General features: G+C 41.6%; 1 protein-coding gene across 1 annotated transcript; it reads left to right on the forward strand.

Annotated features, from left to right (window-relative positions):
- Positions 1-173: 173 nt before the first annotated feature.
- LOC117804828 (DENN domain-containing protein 11-like) lies at positions 174-20686 on the forward strand. Its single transcript, XM_034673221.1, has 9 exons — positions 174-863; positions 3180-3279; positions 3582-3740; positions 9138-9294; positions 9396-9534; positions 11915-12046; positions 13203-13353; positions 15854-15922; positions 17734-20686. The coding sequence occupies exons 1-9, from the start codon at positions 461-463 to the stop codon at positions 17927-17929; spliced, it is 1506 nt and encodes a 501-aa protein (XP_034529112.1). The 5' UTR covers positions 174-460; the 3' UTR covers positions 17930-20686.
- Positions 20687-20725: the final 39 nt, after the last annotated feature.

The raw sequence follows: 20725 nt of genomic DNA on the forward strand, positions 1-20725 counted from the left end.
TTGGATGTCAAATGTTTTATTGAAATCAAGCTTTATTTGACGAAAGTGCTGCTCGTTAAGCAAAACTCACTCCGACGCTGTGAAACAGGGTGAAACAGGGTGCATTCAAGAAGCCAAAAATGATGAATGTTTCCAAGTGTTCAAAGGCTATTCTTAGTAAGGGAATCTGACAGTAACTGGTGAATTGTTTTGAATGCAGCTCACATTAGACGAAGGAGTTGCCCTCTCTGAACAGCATCAAATTTATGATCACCTCTGACCAGAGAGATTAAAAGGATAGATGTGGAATCAGATGCTTGTAACGTTAATTTAATGCAAAATGCAAGCGTTCTAAGATGTTTGGAAGAACTTTCTAATGAGGGGGTTGCTCTGAGCTGTTATTGTCTACGGATGGACCTGGTGCATGTAGGTTGAAACATCATTTACAATCCGAGACTGACGAGGCGGGACCGCCGACAGGATGGTGGAGCGGTCGGACCGTGCCCCTCTGCTGGACTGGGAGGAGGTTCCGTCCGCGGAGAAGCCCGAGGGAGCGGCACCTGCGACACCAAACGCCAAGGACCGACCAGCGAGCCCCTCCAACAGCCGAGCCTCACCAGGATGCTCCACGCCTGGGGTTGGGTGGAGTAGCGGTCCAGGGGGTCCCACTCCTAGCAGGTCTGTCTTAAACCCAGACGGCTGCAGCGCCCCACCCGCGACCTCTGGCGACCCAGCCGACGAGGATGAAGCGCTGTATCCCGACACCGAAGAGCATCTCTCGGATTCAGGATCCAGGGAGGTGACGCTGGAGGAGAGGATGGTGAAATGGGAGGAAAAGGACCAGATCGTGTCTGTCTTTGTGGTTACGTTCAATACCAGATCAGGTGGGATATACAATATGCAACACGACCGAAATGTTCAGTGAAGAAAAAAAGGCCATGTATATTTCCATAGGATGAATACAAGGAGCATGACTAACGCCCAAAAACAAGTCTGCAAAACCCCTCTCCTACAGGTGTGGCCTCTCTGACCTGTCATACACAGACATGACTCCTGAAGCCTGAATACACATCATGCATGTCAGATGACCAGTTCTGTGATGGTATCAGCTGTTTGATTTTGCAGAGTAACCCTATTTATTTTTAATGAGGAGCATGTTCAGGTACTCAGTAAGCCTCTGTAAAACAGTAGCCTGTCCAATTACTTACCAAGAGGACCAATTCATTTAAGAATCTGAACCCTGGCTGTACTCCATACAGGGTGGAGCTTTGTAAATGACATGTTCAGTTTACACAAGAGCAGAAGAATATAGGTGTGATAAGGTCTTTTTTTTTTTACAAATATGTTAGACTAGATCTGTGATTCATTTCCTCTGGAGTGTGAGTGCAGACTTTACATCCCTGCTGTCCCCACATCACACAGTCTGATAGTGTCTTTGCAGGATCTGCCTCAATTTATAGCCCACAAATGAGACTGCAGGTAGATTAGGTCGATCAATTCCTGCTCTGTACAGTCAATATCTTTACCCTGGACTTTCAGGCCATTAATGAGCTAATTCTGGATGTTACTGTGACACTGGAACAAAGAGTTCCTGTAATAACTAGCAAGATTTAAAACAACACTCTCTGTTTGTGATACACAAACACACTGATATCAAATAACACTGAACATTTGTCAAATACACATCATTACATGTGTGCCAGGACAGAAAACACACCTTTTTATTCAGTCATGTATCACAATGTTCTGCATTGTCAGTTTTTTTAGCTCAATGTCACAAAAGATTTTAAATATTGGTGCATTAAAAATCAATAACTCGTCACACATGGAAACAGCCCCCTAACTTGAAATAGCAATCCATCCAAAACACTACAGAAGCATGTATGTTACATTTGTTGTTTTTTATTTTAGGGGGGTATTTCAGTGAAGAACGTTTTGCTTCAGCAACACTAATTATTATTCTTATTATTTTATTAGCATTCACAGGATTATACAATAATGGTTACAGATACATATATGATCACCTTTTGTATGGTGGCATCAACACTGCACTTAATTATGATTAGAATTTTTAAAAAGAACAAAAATCCTGTTTACTTCAGACAATGATAAACAAATACAAGTAGAGATATTAGAGACAATAATAGCTGCTTTAACATATTTGCTGATGAGCATTACAAATAACAATGGCCACACTTGTGACTCCAGCTTTAACATTAAACATCAGGAAAAAAAAAAAAGATTTAAAATAATAATAATGATAAAACTGTGATAAAATATTAATAATAAAAAATATATACACATACAAATATATAGAAATAAATATATAGACATACGAACATACACATACACATTTCCAAATTAAAACAAAAAAGAAAACAGCAAACAAACACAAACACCATAAGTGAAATTAAACCAAACTTTTAAAAATACATAAATATAGAGCCCATGTTGCCACATCCTATCACACTACTTACATTCCACATTCATTTCACCTTGCTTTAACTTAGAATATCTGAAAACGTCTGAGAGAGGGGCCCCAGACCTTTACAAGTGTATTGGACCTACCTAAGAGACAGACTTTTTTTCATTTTAACCAACAGAAAAGAGAGGGAAGGGATAGTTAAATTGCACTTTTGTTCAAAAATGGGGTGTAAAAATATTATGAAGGCATTTCTATTCTATATTAACATATCACTATATGTTAACCTTTAAAAACTGGTCTTACTCTCCAGGAAAAATCCTTGACAGGCTGTCTGCACTGTATGATAATCAGAGGTAGATACTTATAGTCAATAACAGCTGTTAGAGTGGTAACACTGCATCAAAAATAACCAGCTGAACACCCAGTGAATGATTCAGACTGCAAACGAAATCTGATGAGATGAAGTCATTTCTCTGCAGAAGTATCATCGATGGATGCATGTGTCCAAAAAATGATAATGAGAGCCACACTTGCTCGGCTAAGTCACCTTCTCTGTCTCCTTGTTCCTATCAGGCTGTATCTGCTCAGCTGCTGCTTCATCATCCAGTCCAACTTAATGAATTCCAAAACAATCCAGACTGGCTGTGTCACTGCTGTTTCATGAGCATGAGAAAGAACTAGAGATAGTATATCTATTGTCTGGTCTTGTATCAGCATACTTCCTGCTTGCCTGTGGGTGAATAACATTATATCCCTTGTTGTGTGGGTGTTATAGGAAACATGCTGGAGTGGTGTCTGCCCAAAGACATGGACCTGGAGGGGGTGGAGTTCAAAGCCATCGCCAGCGGCTCCCACAGAGTCACCACAGACTTCATGTAAGTGTGGCATGATCAGAAAAGAAGAAGTTGTTTTTAAACTAAAGAATGGAAACAAGTGCAGGACGCTAATTTGGAATATTAGGATGCTGCCCTGTGTCGTCCTCCTGGCTGGACAGAGAGACAGAAAGTGTTGCCTGGCAAAAAGAAAGGGCCAGCCATCTGGCAGTGTCTTTTCTTCTTCGTGACTCATGGCTTCATTTGTCTCCCTCCTCTCCTCTCCTCTCCTCTCCTCTCCTCTCCTCTCCTCTCCTCTCCTCTCCTCTCCTCTCCTCTCCTCTCCTCTCCTCTTCTGTCCACAGATACTTCCGGAAAGGCAACTACTTTGGCCTCGCCTGCTTTGCCAATATGCCGGTGGACAGCACGGTAGAGAGAGGGGCGAGGATGAAATCAGTAGGGATCCTGTCTCCTTCGTACACCCTCCTTTACCGCTATATGAGCTTTCTGGAGCACCAGGTCAGGTAAGAAGAGATGGTTTGTACAACAGACTGGAACATGACAGGAGCTTTTACTTTCACTAACAGGGCTGCAGCTAAGGTTCAATTTCATTTGATCACTGTTTCCCACAGTGTGTTTGATCCAGCCAACATCCCAACATCAAAATATGTAAGATCTACAAAAACACCTCTCCACAGGGTTTGTTTTGTAGCTGTTCTTGAGGTTTTATTGAATTATAGTCACAGAGTTTTTCTTTGGCAGATTGAGTTTGCCTTGTTTTTATGGCATTGTCAGGAAATTGCATTATTTAGCACACTCAGGACTTCCTATATTTGCTTAAGAGTAAAAGTGGAAGAAATTGACCTGCCCCTGTGATTTACTTCATTGTTCTTTGGAGGTGTAGATTTTCAGGCAAGGTCTATTGATAAATATCTGGCATTTTGAGTTATGTGTGTAAAAAAGCCATTACGAGACACAGGTTATTTCCTGAGCCCCCCACAATCCAAGAGTGTATTGATATAGTAAATTATATTTATGTCATGGAAGGATTACTTTCTGTTTGCAACTTCAGAGAGATTTTATTATTAAACTCTGGAACAAATGGACTAAATATATAAAACCCCTACAGACCGATTTTGTGGATATTACCAACCAAGGGCCCTCTGATGCCGCCTTTGTCTTAGCAAATTTTATGTTAGTTTTTTGTGTGTTTCACTTTCTGTCTTTTGTTTCTCCCTGATATGATTCTGGTCACTCTAATATATACATTTATTTATTTAATTAACCTTTATTTTACCAGGTAAGTCAATTGAGAACCAATTCTTATTTACAATAATGACCTGGGCGAAAAGGCAACACAGGTGGCATGACAATAAATTAAGATAAAATTAAAAAAACACACAGAGAGGACACACAGAGAAACCTAAGGTGTATTTCGACCAAGAGTTCCGGGGTCTTTTAGCCCCCAGAACTACTTTCCCCTGAACTAAAAGGTTCCTGGTCCCCCATTGTTGTCTGTGTTTGGACCGCGGGCTGAAGTCCCGGGTAGATTGTGTAAATCAGGCCAGTGACGTATGGAGAAAAAAAAAGTAAATGCACTACACCACCAGACCAGTAGAGGGCAGTAAAACAAAGAGAAATGCCATTCATCACAGATGACACCATAGAAGCAGACGGACAGGCAGGTATCATTATGAGCAACACAACAGTTAGCCTGTTAGCATGAAGAGACTCAGCTGGTCTGTTTTAGATGGTGCTATATTTCATCACAGATGGATTCACTGAATCAACACGTGAGAGGAGATAAGCGTGAGTAGCAAAGACGTTTCAACACGCCTTTAAAATCCTTTTGAACTCAAAAAGCCGTGGCAGAGATCGGCCGGTGTTTTGGTTTAAACAGCGACCCTGTTAACTGGAGACTCTCAGCCGGATGCATCCCTCATAAACGTCTTTAGACCATCATTAAATATCTGATGAGGATATTTTGAAATCTTAATAAAAACTAAACTAGTTTGCATTCCCAGGAACTCCCTCTGTGTTTCAACAGCTGTGTAAACTCCACAAACACTGACACGTTCAGCTGAAGGTCTCCAGTTTACAGGGTCACTTTTAAAACCGGAACACCGGGAGAGACGCATTCACGGTCGGCTGAGAGAAGACTACTGTTACAAGCTGCTAAATCAAGAGAATCACAGCTTCTTCTTTTGAAAAGTACACACACATACAAAAAAGATAGAACAAATCAAAACTAATGAAAGAAAGAGAAATCAAGTGAATCACAGATGTGTGTGATGTTATTGTGGACGGAGGGAGGAATAAAAACACTGAGGTTAATCTACCAATCAGACACGTTCAGCATTGCAGGCCCCCAAAGTCCTACCCCCCTAGCAGGGGCTTTTTAGGGAGGAGATTATCTACCCCTGAACTACTTTTTAGCCCTGGGTCCGTTGGTCGATATGCAGGTAGTTCCGGGGTAAAGTTCCTCTGGTCGAAAAACACCTCTAGAGACAGAATAATACAATACAAAGAAGTATGACGGGAGTGACCAACTTAAAAGCAACTTAAAAGCAAGTGCATTGATGTTGAGTTATAGGATGTAATACGTTTTTGAATGTGGTGAGTGGAATGAGAGAGGTCAGCTTCAGGGATTGTTGAAGGTGATTCCATCGTTTGCAGCAGAAAACTGGAAGGAGGTGTGACCAAAGGAGGTCCGGGCTTTGGGTGTGATGAGTTTGATAAGGCTACTTGAGTGCAGGCTACAGTTTGTGCTGTGATCTTTGATTAGTGACTGTAGATATAACGGGGTTTTACCAGTGAGGGATTTGTAAATGAATAGAAACCAGTGTGTTTGTCTGCGAGAGTGGAGTGAAGACCAGTTCAGCTGAGAGTACAGGTGACAGTGGTGAGTGGTGAATGGGGCTCCAGTGACAAAACGGATAGCAGCGTGGTAAATGACATCCAGTTTGTGAAGGAGGGTGTTAAAGGCAGACCTGTAGGCTATGTCACCGTAGTCCAGAATTGGGAGTACTGTCATCTGAACCAGAAGCTGTTTAGCAGAGGGGCGCTGGTGGCTTAGCGGTCTAAGCGCCCCCACGTACAGAGGCTACAGTCCTCGTTGCAGGGGTCGCTGGTTCGATTCCCGACTGGTCGACCATTTCCTGCATGTCTTCCCCTGCTCTCTGCTCCCCACATTTCCTGTCTCTCTTCAGCTGTCCTATATAATAAAGGCAAAAAGCCCAGAAAATATAACTTTAAAAAAAAGAAGCTGTTTAGCAGAGTGTGTGAAGGAGGATTTGTTGCGATAAAGAAAAACAGTACTGGATTTGACCTTAATGAGCCTTGTGTTTCAAAAGAAAGTTTACTGTCAATCCAGATTCCAAGATATTTATAGCTGTCAACATACTCCATCTCTGACCCATCCAGGGAGGAGATTTAGTCTCTCTCAGGCTGTATCTGATTCTAATAAAATTAAGACTGCAGAGAAAATGAACACAATTCTCTCTCACTATTCTGTATGACAAACTGCAGTCCTATTACAAAAATAAATCATCAAAGAAGTGAATATTCCTAAATATTAGTTTAACTGATTTTTTTTATGTTTTAAAGGTGACATATCATGCAAAATTGACTTTTTAATGGTTCTTTACCTGAAATATGTTTCCCTGGCATGTCTACAAACCCCCCGAAAATGAAAAAAATCCATTCTGCCCCTGTTCTGATTTCTCCACCTTTCTGTAAATGTGTGTGAAACGAGCCGTTTCAGACTTCAGTGTTTTTGTTACGTAACAACAATATCCGGTCTGTCACGGAGTCAGAGCTCGGAGCTTGTTCAGCCCATAGACTGTATAAAATAATACTGAACCCCTCCTCTGTTTTTCATTCCCTGCACACATGTGTGCTAACAAGGAGCTTAGGAGGGAGGCATGCTAGTTGTAGGCTGTCTTAATAAACACAAAGGCCGGTTTTACTCCCCACGTCTGCAGATTTGAAGATCTAGTGGATGATTTTTATTTCTCATGGATAAGTGCTAGCGCTAGTTAGCATAGCCACATAGCTACATGTTCGTAGCTGTGTACCAAGACACACGTCGACATACTGATAAATAAAACAACAAGAAACACTAAATCTGTGACCAATCCTTCAGAAAGGTCCTGCTGCAGGCGCCTCTCCTTCAGGATCAGATTCTGGATCAGATTCAGAGGGTTGAAGTAACGTGATCTCTGAGCAGCCGTGTATATTCAGCCAACATGTAAACATTAGATCAATGTGCTGGACAGACGAGACCACACCCGCTTCCTGAGGGGGCGTGGTCAGAGAGAAAACAGAGTGTTCTGAGGAGGACTGAAGAAGAGGGTTTTTCAGGCAGACCAAAATCTGATTTCAAAGTGTTTTTTTGAGCATAAACTTTAAAGACATGTTTTGGGGACCTCTTAGACCAATATATATTGATGAAAAAAGCGTGATATGTCACCTTTAATGACACGTTTTAGCACAAATTCTGTTTGTCAAAATTCATAATGTCTCCTATGATACTGATCCAACTTCAGGCACCAGAATGAGGACACTGAAGAATTGTATTTTCTCTAAATTCATAGCATTAGTCGGGGAATTAATGCTGTGGAATTACTCTGAACACCATACTTATGCTGGTAAAAAGTTGATCCACATCAGCTGTCATATATATCAGAATGCACATGGTCCCAGAAAAAAACTCCAGGTATTAGTTCAGTTAGGTCATCTTGTGGCTCCTACTAGGACTTTCCTTACTCCTTTTTTCCTAATTCCTCTTTCTATTTCCTTCCCTCATCTTGAAAAGCCACACTTTCCATGATTCCTGTTTTCTCTTTCTCAAAGCGTATACCTCCTAAATGAACTCTGCGCTTCTTCTTTCTTCACACCCTTTTAAGAGTTGTGCTGGCATGGTCAGCCTTCTTTTCTTTAGTGTTACATCCTAAGAGTTGCCACAGCTCGCTCTTTATCCTCTCCCCCTTTACTCTCTACGTCCTCTCTCTTCTCCCACAGTTCCCACACTCTGTCCTCTCCTGGCGTCCAGTCATGCAGCGGTCATGCTCCTTACTCATCATTCCCCTCGTAGCTCGCTCCAGATTCCCCATCTGCTGACTGCCATGGCAGTTACATAAAGGGCACACTGTTGGTCATGAGATGGTTCAGATATTTAGGAACTTAAGGACACTTTCCCATTTTTCCTCCTTTAGCTCACCTGTGTTTCTCTGCTCACTGGGATGGCAGTTCACAACCAACACAGCTTTTATATGAAAAAGTAACAGCCAAAATCTGAGTCTTGCGATGTTGTGCAACTCTTCTTTCTCTGTGCTTTGGCAGCACATTCTCCCCAGACTGACATTTAGCTCACTGCACTAGTGGCCGCTCAGTTAAGCACATTCTTTTGTTACTTAATTGGCGTTTTCAGGCCAAATACATTTGTATTACAAAGAGATGCAGCAGATTATTTGAGTCACTGAACAGTTTTTTGCCCTGCGCTAATTAGTGACTGTAACCACATGCATTCCACACCATACCTCTCTGTTTTCCCACCATTTCATCTGCCTGTGCAGAGCAATGCTTCGAGTCATTTTGGAGGAGTAATCAAGAATGCAATGGTACCTCATACAAAGCTGCACTCTTCAAAGGTGCAGGAGCAGGGATAAATTGTACTCGCACGTTTCCAAGAAACCACTTGAAAGGAGCGCGCCTTTGAAGAAAACGTGGTTAATTAGTGGGGCTTTATTTGGGATCATAGTGCTCAGATTTAGATGAAACAGTTTGTTCCCTTTGTTTCCCTGAGGCTGTAGTTCAAATAAAGTAAAGATCAGATTTGCTGAACTTTTGTGCTTATATTGTAAATCCAAAGTTTCAGATTCAAATGTCTTTGTTTAATATAATTGCGTGTCTCCTGTCAGGCTCCAGCTCCAGTCCCCTGGTCACTACTCTCCCCTAGAGGCCTTCTATGAGGACAAGAGAGCTCTGCTGCCCCCTGGTGGTGACGGTGTTGTAACTGCGTGCCCGGCTAATGCCTGGGGAGCTGCAATCAACCACAGCATGCACCCTGAGATGAAGGTAGGAGGAAAACAATCACTCTTTCCAAAACAGTATCAGCTAGTGTCTCTTTCTGTGAAATAATAACTGTGAAACTCTCTGCACCTCCATGTTCGGAGCAGATCACCCACCCTGCAGGCTGCATGTCTCAGTTCATCCGCTTCTTCGGTGAGCAGATCATGGTGCTGTGGAAACTTGCTCTCCTCCGCAGACGCATCCTCATTTTCTCCCCTCCGCCGGTGGGCGTGGTCTGCTACAGAGGTGAGAAGCATCCGGATTCTGTCACTAGGATTTAGGTAAAAGTTTAAAGGCATAGTTCCACATAGTCGGAGTTAACAGTCGTGCCTCGGGTGAGACTAATGATACCACTCTTATGTCTGTGTGTCTGCTTACTATGATGCAGCAGCTGGTTTAAGAATGGGAAACAAGCTTAGCTCTGCAACAGGCCAACAAAATACCAGCACAACTTAAGTTCCTTAATTAAAATGTTTATAACAAACAAACGCATAGAATGATGTGCCTTTCTGTTTTTCTTTTGGCAAGATAGCAACAGTTTATCAAGTGAATCATGAAAGTAGTCCTTTAATTTAGAAATCTCCTTCAAGGACATTTCAATCAGGAGAGACACAGTTTGAAGATCAATCAATCAATCAATCAATCTTTATTTGTATAGCGCCAAATCACAACAAACGTTATCTCAAGACTCTTTTACAAACAGAGCAGGTCTAGACCACTCTATGTCAAATTATGAACAGAGACCCAACACCAAGACAGGATAAGACTCAGTCTGACCCCACCTTAATCCACCATGAGCATTGCACATCGCAGTATTTAGCTAGTTACAGTGGAGAGGAAAAACTTCCTTTAACAGGCAGAAACCTCGAGCAGAACCAGACTCATGTTAGACAGACATCATGCCTCGACCGAGTTGGGTCTGGAAAGACAGATAGAGGGGAGTAAGAGAGAGAGGTGATAGTGATGAGACGAGTCGTAGAAGCTGTTGCCGATAGAGTCCAGCACGTCCGTATCAGCTGGAGTCCAGATCGTCCGCAGCAGGAGGAGGTCTACTGCAGCTCAGAGGAATCTACGAGACAATGGAGCTCAGGGACTCCAGAAAGGTCTATGGTTAGTAACTTTAATGGGACAGGCAGAGTTAAAGTAAGTGATGAAGGGGTTGGGGGGAAGGGAGTGAGCTAGGATCCCAGTGTGTCAGTGTGCCAGTTCCCCCGGCAGTCTAAGCCTATAGCAGCATGACAAAAGCTGGTCCAAGCCTGATCCAGCTCTAACTATAAGCTTTGTCAAAAAGGAAAGTTTTAAGTCTACTCTTAAAAGTGGAGAGGGTGTCTGCCTCCTGGACCCTGACTGGTAGATGATTCCAAAGGAGAGGGGCCTGATAACTGAAGGTTCTACCTCCCATACTACTTTTAGAGATTTTAGGTACAACTAGCAGGCCTGCATGTTGGGAGCGTAGAGTTCTAGAGGGGTAATAGGGCACTATGAGCTCTTTAAGATATGAAGGTGCCTGATTTTTAAGGGCTTTGTAGGTTAAAAGAAGGATTTTAAATTCTATTCTACATTTTATTGGGAGTCAGTGTAGAGAAGCTAGCACTGGAGAAATGTTCTCTCTCTTCCTAGTTCTAGTCAATACTCGAGCTGCGGCGTTTTGAACTAGCTGAAGAATCTTTAGAGACTTATTGGGGCAGCCTGATAAGAGGGAGTTACAGTAATCTAACCTGGAGGTAACAAATGCATGGACTAGTTTTTCTGCATCGCTCTGAGATAGGAAGTGTCTAATTTTAGAAATATTGCGCAAGTGAAAATAGGCTGACCTTGAGATTTGCTGAATTTGGGAGTTGAAGGATAAATCTTGATCAAATGTTATTTATTATAACTTAATGAATAATGAGACCTGACAGGAATCTTTGGAGTAAGGACTCTATGGGGATCATGTTGTGGGTGTAGGATGTGTGAATTTGGCAGCTGATGAAATCCCCCTAGAGTCCAGACACTGGTGGTGGTTGATGAATCCTAGGAATTGAAGACTTTGCAGAGACCAGGTGGAGATGGGGAGGTGGAGGGGTGTGCACCATCAATGCAAGAAGGAACTAGCTGGAGAGAGAGACACATTTAAAAAGACAGCAGAGAGTTGATAGGCTGATGATAAGGGCGTGCCACTGAGCTATTGGATGACGCCGCTGCTGATTAACCAATGACAGCTCCGGAGCATGCAGCTGGAAGTGGGTGAGCTATTGAATGAGGGAGAGAGAGTTAAAAAACTGCTGTGATTGCTTTGTAGTCTTCCTGTCTGAACTTTCACTAGAGCTACATCAGTATATCTAAATTCTTTCACTTTAAAGCTCCTCTGAGGAGTTTTTTTTAACCCCAAAGATTTGCACTAATGGCTCTCAAAATATAAAAGGATGAGAATGTTGTCATAACCATTGCCTAGGCATGTACATGACAAAGCCAGTAAAGAGCCGAATCATCCTGCTTGTCCACAGGGGGCGCCAAAATCCACACTACCTGAAAGTTCCTCACAGGAGCTTTATTGTACAAAATTTGACCTAATCCTGTACAGGTTTTTGCTATTGAAACATACACCATTTTCTGATTTCCCCCTCCATCTCCTCCACCCTTTCAGTGTACTGCTGCTGCTGCCTGGCAAACATCTCCATCCCCGGGATCGGCGTGGCTGTTCCCGAGTTCCGCCCCTTCTTCTACGTTAACGTGGCCGACATCAGCGCTCTGGAGAATGAGCTCTCCTATGTAGCATGTAAGCAGAAGCTCCACACAGTTTAACATTTGTTTAAAGGTGACATATCACGCTTTTTCCATCAATATATATTGGTCTAAGAGGTCCCCAAAACATGTCTTTAAAGTTTATGCTCAAAAAAACACTTTGAAATCAGATTTTGGTCTGCCTGAAAAACCCTCTTCTTCAGTCCTCCTCAGAACACTCTGTTTTCTCTCTGACCACGCCCCCTCAGAAAGTGGATGTGCCTCGGCTCTCCGGCACGTTGATCTAATGTTTACATGTTGGCTGAATATACACGGCTGCTCAGAGATCACGTTACTTCAACCCTCTGAATCTGATCCTGATGGAGAGGCGCCTGCAGCAGGACCTTTCTGAAGGATTGGTCATAGATTTAGTGTTTCTTGTTGTTTTATTTATCAGTATGTAGACGTGTGTCTTGGTACACAGCTACGAACATGTAGCTATGTGGCTATGCTAACTAGCGCTAGCACTTATCCATGATAAATAAAAATCATCCACTAGATCTTCAAATCTGCAGACGTGGGGAGTAAAACCGACCTCTACCAGAAAGGCAGCAGGACCTTTCTGAAGGATTGGTCACAGATTTAGTGTTTCTTGTTGTTTTATTTGTCAGTATGTAGACGTGTGTATTGGTACACAGCTACAGCTACGACATGTAGCTATGTAGCTATGCTAACTAGCGCTAGCACTTATCCATGATAAATAAAAATCATCCACTAGATCTTCAAATCTGCAGACGTGGGGAGTAAAACCGACCTCTGTTTTTATTAAGACAGCCTACAACTAGCATGCCTCCCTCCTAAGCTCCTTGTTAGCACACATGTGTGCAGGTAATGAAAAACAGAGGAGGGGTTGAGTTGTATTTTATACAGTCTATGGGCTGAACAAGCTCCGAGCTCTGACTTCGTGACAGACCTGATATTGTTGTTACGTAACAAAAACACGGAAGTCTGAAACGGCTGGTTTCACACACATTTACAGAAAGGTGGAGAAATCAGAACAGGGGCAGAATGGATTTTTTTGTAGACATGCCAGGGACACATATTTCAGGTAGAGAACCATTAAAAAGTCCATTTTGCATGATATGTCACCTTTAACATGGTTTTTTCTAATACGTCTTTTGTTTCAATAACAGTGTGTGTTTGATATTTAGGTACTACTGAGAAGATCTTCGAGGAGAAGAAGGATCTGTACGACGTTTACGTAGACAATCAGAATGTAAAGACCTACAGAGATGGCTTAAAGCCTCTGCTCCGTCTCAGCAGTGCAGATAGGGAGAAATACCGCAAGCTTACTGAACAGAGGTAGGTAAGACTGCTAACAATGGGACTACGGCTTACCATTGAAAGCTGAGGATGGTTTCTGTGTTTTACTAATGTCAACAAAAATGCATCCAACATTTTTTATACCTTATTCCTCTGTAGTTTAGAGCAGGGGTTCCCAAAATGTGGGTCTGGACCGCCTGGGGGGTTGTGAGACACAAATGGGGGGTTGTGAGATGCCTTCCAGAATGTTTTTTATTTTAAGTTATCTAAAAAATAGTACATTTTACCCATTACAGTAAATAATATCAACACAAATAGTAGCTAAACTTGAAATAAAACCTTGAAAATAGAAAATGTAATGAGTTTTCTGCCTTCCTTTGTTTCCAGATGACTCCTAAGTTTAGAGTTAGTGAACAGTTAATTATCAAAAGCATCAGTAGCAGTAGATTCATTCATAACAGCACAGGAAACACAGACACATGCTCATATAGGTAGGGTCATTTTCTGCAGACCAGCTAAATGAAGACACATTAAATCCCTTTGAGGGACAGTGGGGGTCGCGAGTCTTTGGCACCTACATTTTGGGGGTCCCGGGCTGAAGTTTGGGAACCCCTGGTTTAGAGTGCAATTTGCTCCAAAAACTGTACTTACATTTTTTATTAATTTGTTAATGTTTTATCAAAAAAGCATTTTTCCTTTGATTCCACTTCCTTTGAAATTCATGCTGCTGTCAGGAACCTCGTATCTCCATATTTCATTACTTATTTTTCCCCAAATTAATATTTTTTGGTTACCCTTAGTGCCTGTCATTGTGCATTACAAAATTTCAGCCAATGAAAGGGATTAAAAAGAGCTTGTGATTGAATCCTGATCAACGTTTTGTTATTAAAAAAAAACAAGGATTTTGTAATGTCCTCAGAAGCTGTAGTTTTGGAGATACAAGGTGTGCAGTGATAAGTGACTTTGAGAACTTTTATAACTTGAAAATGTCATGTCTTCATGAGACAATGGTTAGATTGCCTCCCATAATGTCTCAGAGAGCTGCCTTCACTTTACAGTCACATACACACTTGCTGTCCTCAGCTCCTTTCTTGATATTTTGCTGCTGTTTTGGAGATGTGAGGTTTCAGCCCGACAGCAGCAGTAATATTAATTATTTTGCTTTGTGTTGAAATACCTTCCAAATGAATGGTACTCCTACTCCCTTCAGCAGTTCTTTTGTTGAGTGGTAATAAGGAAATGTTAGCATAAAGATGACCATAGTTATTACCACCTTACAACACAGTATTAGCATTTTGGCAGGGTAACAATTGAATTCAGCTCAAGGCATTGCTGTCATTGCAAAAAACACTGATATCATATCTTCAGTAGGGATGTAAGGATATATTTCAAGATGGTAAAAAATGGATACAAATAAGGGTGGATTAAAATCCATTCAACAACATTTGTATCTGGATATTATTTTTAAACAGTAGAGGGCGCTATCTGTATTATACTCCGCTTGTTCAACATCATGAAGTCTCTTGCTGCTCTCTCGTCACTCTCTGAGTGGAGGTGTTTGAAGTTTAAAGCATGTTTCAGAATCAGCTGACTGAAGGTGTTGATCACAGTGGAGATGCTCAGGGGGCTGCAGCTGAGTGACAGGTCTCCATGAGCGCTTTTTTTCCTCCACTGCCGAACTGATTCTGACCCGGTTACTCTCCCGGCTGACACCTGACCACGTTTAAATGATTATTTTTCTCAGTAAGAAGGAGAAAACTGGACACTGAGTCTGAAATCTGATCCTGTTCACTTCTCCTGTTGCAGTAAATCCACATGTTGTAGTCTGAGTCTTCACTCTATGACCATGCGTCCACAGAGATTATTTATAAGCTGCTCCTCACGTTGATATTCAGCGTGTTAACATGTTGAACACCTCAATATGATCTGTAGCTGTTTAATACTGTCAGTAATATACACTGTGTCAGGAAGGAACATTTGATTCAGGGGAAAAAACACATTTGTCATTATTTTTGACATGGAAAATGTTCGATCACGAACAATACTTCAAATTTACATCCCTGATTTAATGAGATTGACCTTATGTGTATTAATATTTAATACTTTCATTAAGGAATCGTTCACCTTCCATTTCTCTATAATTGTTCTGAAATTTTCAAACAAGTTATGTTTGTACGCTGATTTTAGTCTTTTGCAAAGTGCTGAAAAAAAGTGTGCAGTGGTTTTATTTGAGTTACAACACACCTTAAAATGAAAAAGGATGACTTTGTTTACAAAGAAATATAAGAGAACAAATATATATCCCAACTGTCCATATCTGAGAATTGGAATAAAATAATAGTTCCTTAAATTTTGAGTTCAATCCAGTTTTCTTGAAAATCGTGAGTGAATTGTATCGTGAACCAAAAATCGGGATTCAAATCGAATCGTGGGTTGAGTGTATCCTTACATCCCTAATCTTCATAGAATCAGTGCACAGTGCACTCTTTGCCTGTATGTTTCAAAGTAACAGCTACAGATGATGTGTTTTTGTTTGTAGGCAGATGTTGCTTTACTCTCAGGAGGAGAATGGAGACTGTGTGTCCAGTGAAGAGGATCTCTTTATACTGTAAGTACAACACCATTCATTTAGACAGCCAGTAGAGGACAGTGAGATAATGAGGTTAACAGGAATCTTATGACCTTCTTCTTTCTCACTGCCAAAGTAGATATTGAATCAAATGTAGTACAGATTTGAGTTTGTTTCTTTGTGCATCTTCCATGCAAACACTGCTACTATTCACCATGGATACATACAGTCATGGCCAAAAGTTTTGAGAATGACACAAATATTACATTTTCACAAAGTCTGCTGCTTCAGGGTTTTTAGGTGTTTTTGTCAGATGTTTCTATGGTATAATGAAATACAATTAGAAGCATTTCATAAGTATCAAAAGCTTTTATTGAGAATTACACAGAATTCATGCAATAAGTCAATATTTGCAGTGTTGACTCTTCTTTTTCAAGACCTCTGCAATTCTCCCTGGCATGCTGTCAATCAACTTCTGGACCAAATCCTGACTGATGGCAGTCCATTCTTGCATAATCAATGCTTGGAGTTTGTCAGAATTTGTGGGTTTTTGATTGTCCACCCGCCTCTTGAGGATTGACCACAAGTTCTCAATGGGATTAAGATCTGGGGAGTTTCCTGGCCAAGCGCCCAAAATCTTAATGTTTTGTTCCCCGAGCCATTTTGTTATGACTTTTGCTTTATGGCAAGGTGCTCCATCATGCTGGAAAAGGCATTCTTCATCACCAAACTGCCCTTGGATGGTTGGGAGAAGTTGCTCTTGGAGGACGTTCTGGTACCATTCTTTATTCATGGCTGTGTTTTTAGGCAAGATTGTGAGAGAGCACACTCCCTTGACCGAAAAGCAACCCCACACATGAATGGTCTCAGGATGCTTCACTGTTGGTAAGAGACAGGACTGATGGTAGCGCTCACCTCGTCTTCTCCGAACAAGCCTTCCTCCAGATGCCCCAAACAATTGGAAAGGGGATTCATCAGAGAACATGACTTTACCCCAGTCCTCAGCAGTCCAGTCCCTGTACCTTCTGCAGAATATCAGTCTGTCCCTGATGTTTTTACTGGAGAGAAGTGGCTTCTTTGCTGTTCCCCTTTTGACACCAGGCCTTCCTCCAAAAGTCTTTGCCTCACTGTGCGTGCATATGCACTCACACCTGCCTGCTGCCATTCCTGAGCAAGCTCTGCACTGGTGGTGGCCCGATCCTGCAGCTGTAACACCTTCAGGAGACGGTCCTGGCGCTTGCTGGACTTTCTTGGGCGCCCTGGAGCCTGTTTGGCAACAATTGAACCTCTCTCCTTGAAGTTCTTGATAATTGGATAGACGGTTGACTGAGGTGCAATCTTACTCGCTGCTATAAACTTCCCTGTTAGGCCCTTTTTTGTGCAATGCAATGATGGCTGCACGTGTTTCCTTGCAGGTAACCATGGCTAACAGATGAGGAACAATGGTGTCATGCACCATCTTCCTTTTAAAGTGTCCAGTCACTCAATCGTGACAGATTGATGGCCAGCCTTGTCCTCATCAACACCCACACCTGTGTTAATGTGTGTGACACCTGTGTGTCATTGAAATGATGTTAGCTGGTCCTTTTGTGGCAGGGCTGAAATGCAGTGGAAATGTGTTTTTGGTGATAAAGTTCATTTTCAAGGCAAAGAGGGACTTTGCAATTAATTGCAGTTGAGCTGATCACTCCTCATAACATTCTGGAGTATATGCAAATTGCCATTATAAAAACTGAAACAGCAGACTTTGTGAAAATTAGTAGTTGTGTCATTCTCAAAACTTTTGGCCATGACTGTACAATGAAAGATACTAAAATGTCTCAAACCACCTCCTCCTTTATCTCACACAGGTTTTTCTTGGAGCAGAACAACAGGATTTTTCAGACCCTCGGTGAAGTGGCAGGGAGCGCCGATCCAACTCTGACCCAGGAAAGTGTGCGAGCCATGGGCCTTGATCCCCACGGAGACAGGCTCTTCCTGCTCCACCTACTGGAGATCTACGGCTACGACAGCCTGATGGTATCGGAGCAACTGTGCTGCAGTTGAGACACAACACACTGCTGGCTTTCTGCCTTTCTTCACTGCTGGTTTAAAAAAAAAAAGGGGGTTGACCTTTGAGTGCTGCACTACTGGCTTTTTGGAGTATTCAGGGCTGTCTTGGCCTCCAGGGGCTACTCTGGTATATTTTGTTGTTCCTGTGCTTCTTTTGTTCGCTGTAGTTCTGCTCCTCCGCAACCTGATGGCAAAGCTAATGTGGTCGATTATAAATGAGACGGAATCATGGAAACACGCCTGAAAGACGGATCACTCACCTTCGGCTGACTTAAAGAGACTCTCTGTGTTGGACATGGTTGGGGTACTTAAAGCCATGGATGGTCCTAAAGGGCGGGGCGATGTCCAAGGTGATGATCAGAGAAATACTAAAGCTGCCTGAGAGAAACTCAAAAATCAAGCTGGGTGACGAAAAAAATGACTTCCTGCTAAATGAAAGCAGTGATTTGGAGATTTTCTATGAAGCAAACAAAAAGGTTTAGTGTGTGTGCGTGGACGAGAGGTAGCCTCCCTGTAAAAATGCCTGTTTTTGTTCCTTTCTGTAGTGTGTCAGTGTACTGTGTGATACCAGGTCCACCTCTCTGCCAGTGTTGCTATCCTTGTATCAAGTGCTGGATTTATACATCTCATTGTTAAGCCTCTTTTTCCAAATCAGGGCCTCTTTTTTTATTACTATGGGCAACTCCTTTAAGAACCATGTCTGTAAGCACTGATGTTTGAGTGACACTAAAGGTATAAACAAGTGGCACGTACATCCAAAACCTGAAACACTGGATGCTGAACAGAGACGACAAACGTAAAAAGAGAAGATAAAACTTTATCTTCTCTTTTTAAGGTTTTTTATTTTGAGTCAAGCTTAGACCAAATCAGATTTCCCAAGGAGCAAGAGTGAAGTCCAAGAGGACATAGAGGCAATTTGAAAATGCTTATTTGCACCAGGACAGTTCAGAAGAACAAGCTGTGACAGGAAGAGCGCTGTCTAATGTGAAATATTTATCTCAAATGAACAGTTGTGGTTGCAGCTCGACTAAAAAGACAATGACCGGTGTTCCGGATGTGACCTCACACCGTGTTTGTCTCCATTCAGAGATACCACGTTGATTTTTTGTCTAACGCAATGGAGGTCGCGAGATACTAATGGCGGGGGGGTTTCGAGATGCCTTCTGAAAAATTATTAAAATTAAGAATGATTCAAAATTGTATATTTTAGCCATTGTTGTAAAAATATTAACACAAATTGTAGCTACATTTGAGATAAAAACCATACAAATAACAAACAGCAGCACATTTCTTCTTTACTTTGTTGCCATATGAGCCCTGAGGATATGATGCTGCTTCTAGCCTCTATAAAGTCACAAAGAAATATGCAGGTTTTTGATTGGCCAACTAGTTCTTGCATGTGGCTCTGAGCAACATCGAGCCACCTCAGGACAATGGGGCATCTCAAGTCTCTGGCGTTTTTATTTTTTTGGGCGTCGTGGACTAAAAAGTTTGGTCTCAAGAAGAGATCAGATACACAGTTCAGATATGATTCAACATCTTCTAAGCTCTGTACATTTAAAAGCACATCATGTTGGCATACACATGCCGTCGCCATCAGCAACACAATATAAAGGTCAATTTGTTCAGCTGTTTATACATGAGGTAGTGCAAATGTGACAAAAGAGAAATGATTAAAGGTTCTTTGGCACCGGGAACCCTAAAGCTGCATTAATCACATTTTGGCCACTAGAGGGCAGATTAACTGAGAAAAGACAGAAACTGCAACAATGGCTAAACTGTTTGCACAAAATTGCCTGACTCCACATCCTTTGCATTCATGTGGAGGCTTGATTTTTTTTTCTGTTTATCTCTATTTTTTGTCTCATGAGAGAAATAGCTTTTAGTCTTTAAGATGCTAGCTGTTCCACCTTCTCCACTAGCTAGCTCCAGACATTTAGCTTGTAGCATTGGATAGGCTGCCTACACTAGGAAAAGTTAGCCTACAGAGTCGGTTGATGCTGGAGACATGGTTGATGGGTGCATTGAGGTTAAACTGTACAGTAAATGTTCTGTAAAGATAATGAGCCGAGAGGCTCCAAAAGGTATAATAAAGATTAGGGATTATTCACTGAAAATGATCAACAACCTGTTTCACATTCACAATGTTTGAGGCTATCTTGATCATGAAAATAATACTAGCTGTAAGATTTGTTTTTTCCCCAGAGACGGGTAATTCTCAATACCAGCTTGCGTACCTTCATAAAAAAAAAAGGCACCATACTGCAATTTGTGTGCAACAAGGACAAGGGCAAATTTTTCCATGTATTTGCTTGAGTGGCTATAAATACAACTGCTCAATAAAAATACAATAAGTGAAAGAAAAATACATTATATGTCAGATATTGTTTTACGTTTCTTCTTTCTAATTTGTAAATGCTGCACAGTAATCTAACCTTGTTCTTTGGTTACATGGCTTTGTGCCAGACACATGACACTAAGCAAACTAAAGGTTATTATTTTGTAATATTTTGTTTCCAACTGTTTTTGTATATTGTGTTCATTTACTTTGTTTACTGTAAATCTTTTCAGTGTACATTTTTAATTGCTGTAATATTACCTGTGAAGTATTGGGGTCTGTTGAATGTGTTTTATAAGGCAATTATGATCCCACAGAGCCTCTGTGTTACATGAAACCCTCATGCGGTTATGCTGTAAAAAAAAAAAAAAAGAACAAAAATGACCCAAGCTTATTTTTCTTGCCATACTGCATGGCACCATGGAAGACCTGTACAAAGCTGAAACAACCAT

The sequence above is a fragment of the Notolabrus celidotus genome, chromosome 21 (genome assembly GCF_009762535.1).
Source record: "Notolabrus celidotus isolate fNotCel1 chromosome 21, fNotCel1.pri, whole genome shotgun sequence".
NCBI lineage: Eukaryota > Metazoa > Chordata > Actinopteri > Labriformes > Labridae > Notolabrus > Notolabrus celidotus.

Bases quoted from the DNA above. Each gene is read 5' to 3' on its own strand.
- LOC117804828 (XM_034673221.1), top strand. From the start codon at position 461: ATGGTGGAGCGGTCGGACCGTGCCCCTCTGCTGGACTGGGAGGAGGTT. The intron at 864-3,179 runs GTGGGATATACA...TGGGTGTTATAG, and splicing joins TACGTTCAATACCAGATCAG to GAAACATGCTGGAGTGGTGT. The intron at 9,535-11,914 runs GTGAGAAGCATC...CCACCCTTTCAG, and splicing joins GGGCGTGGTCTGCTACAGAG to TGTACTGCTGCTGCTGCCTG.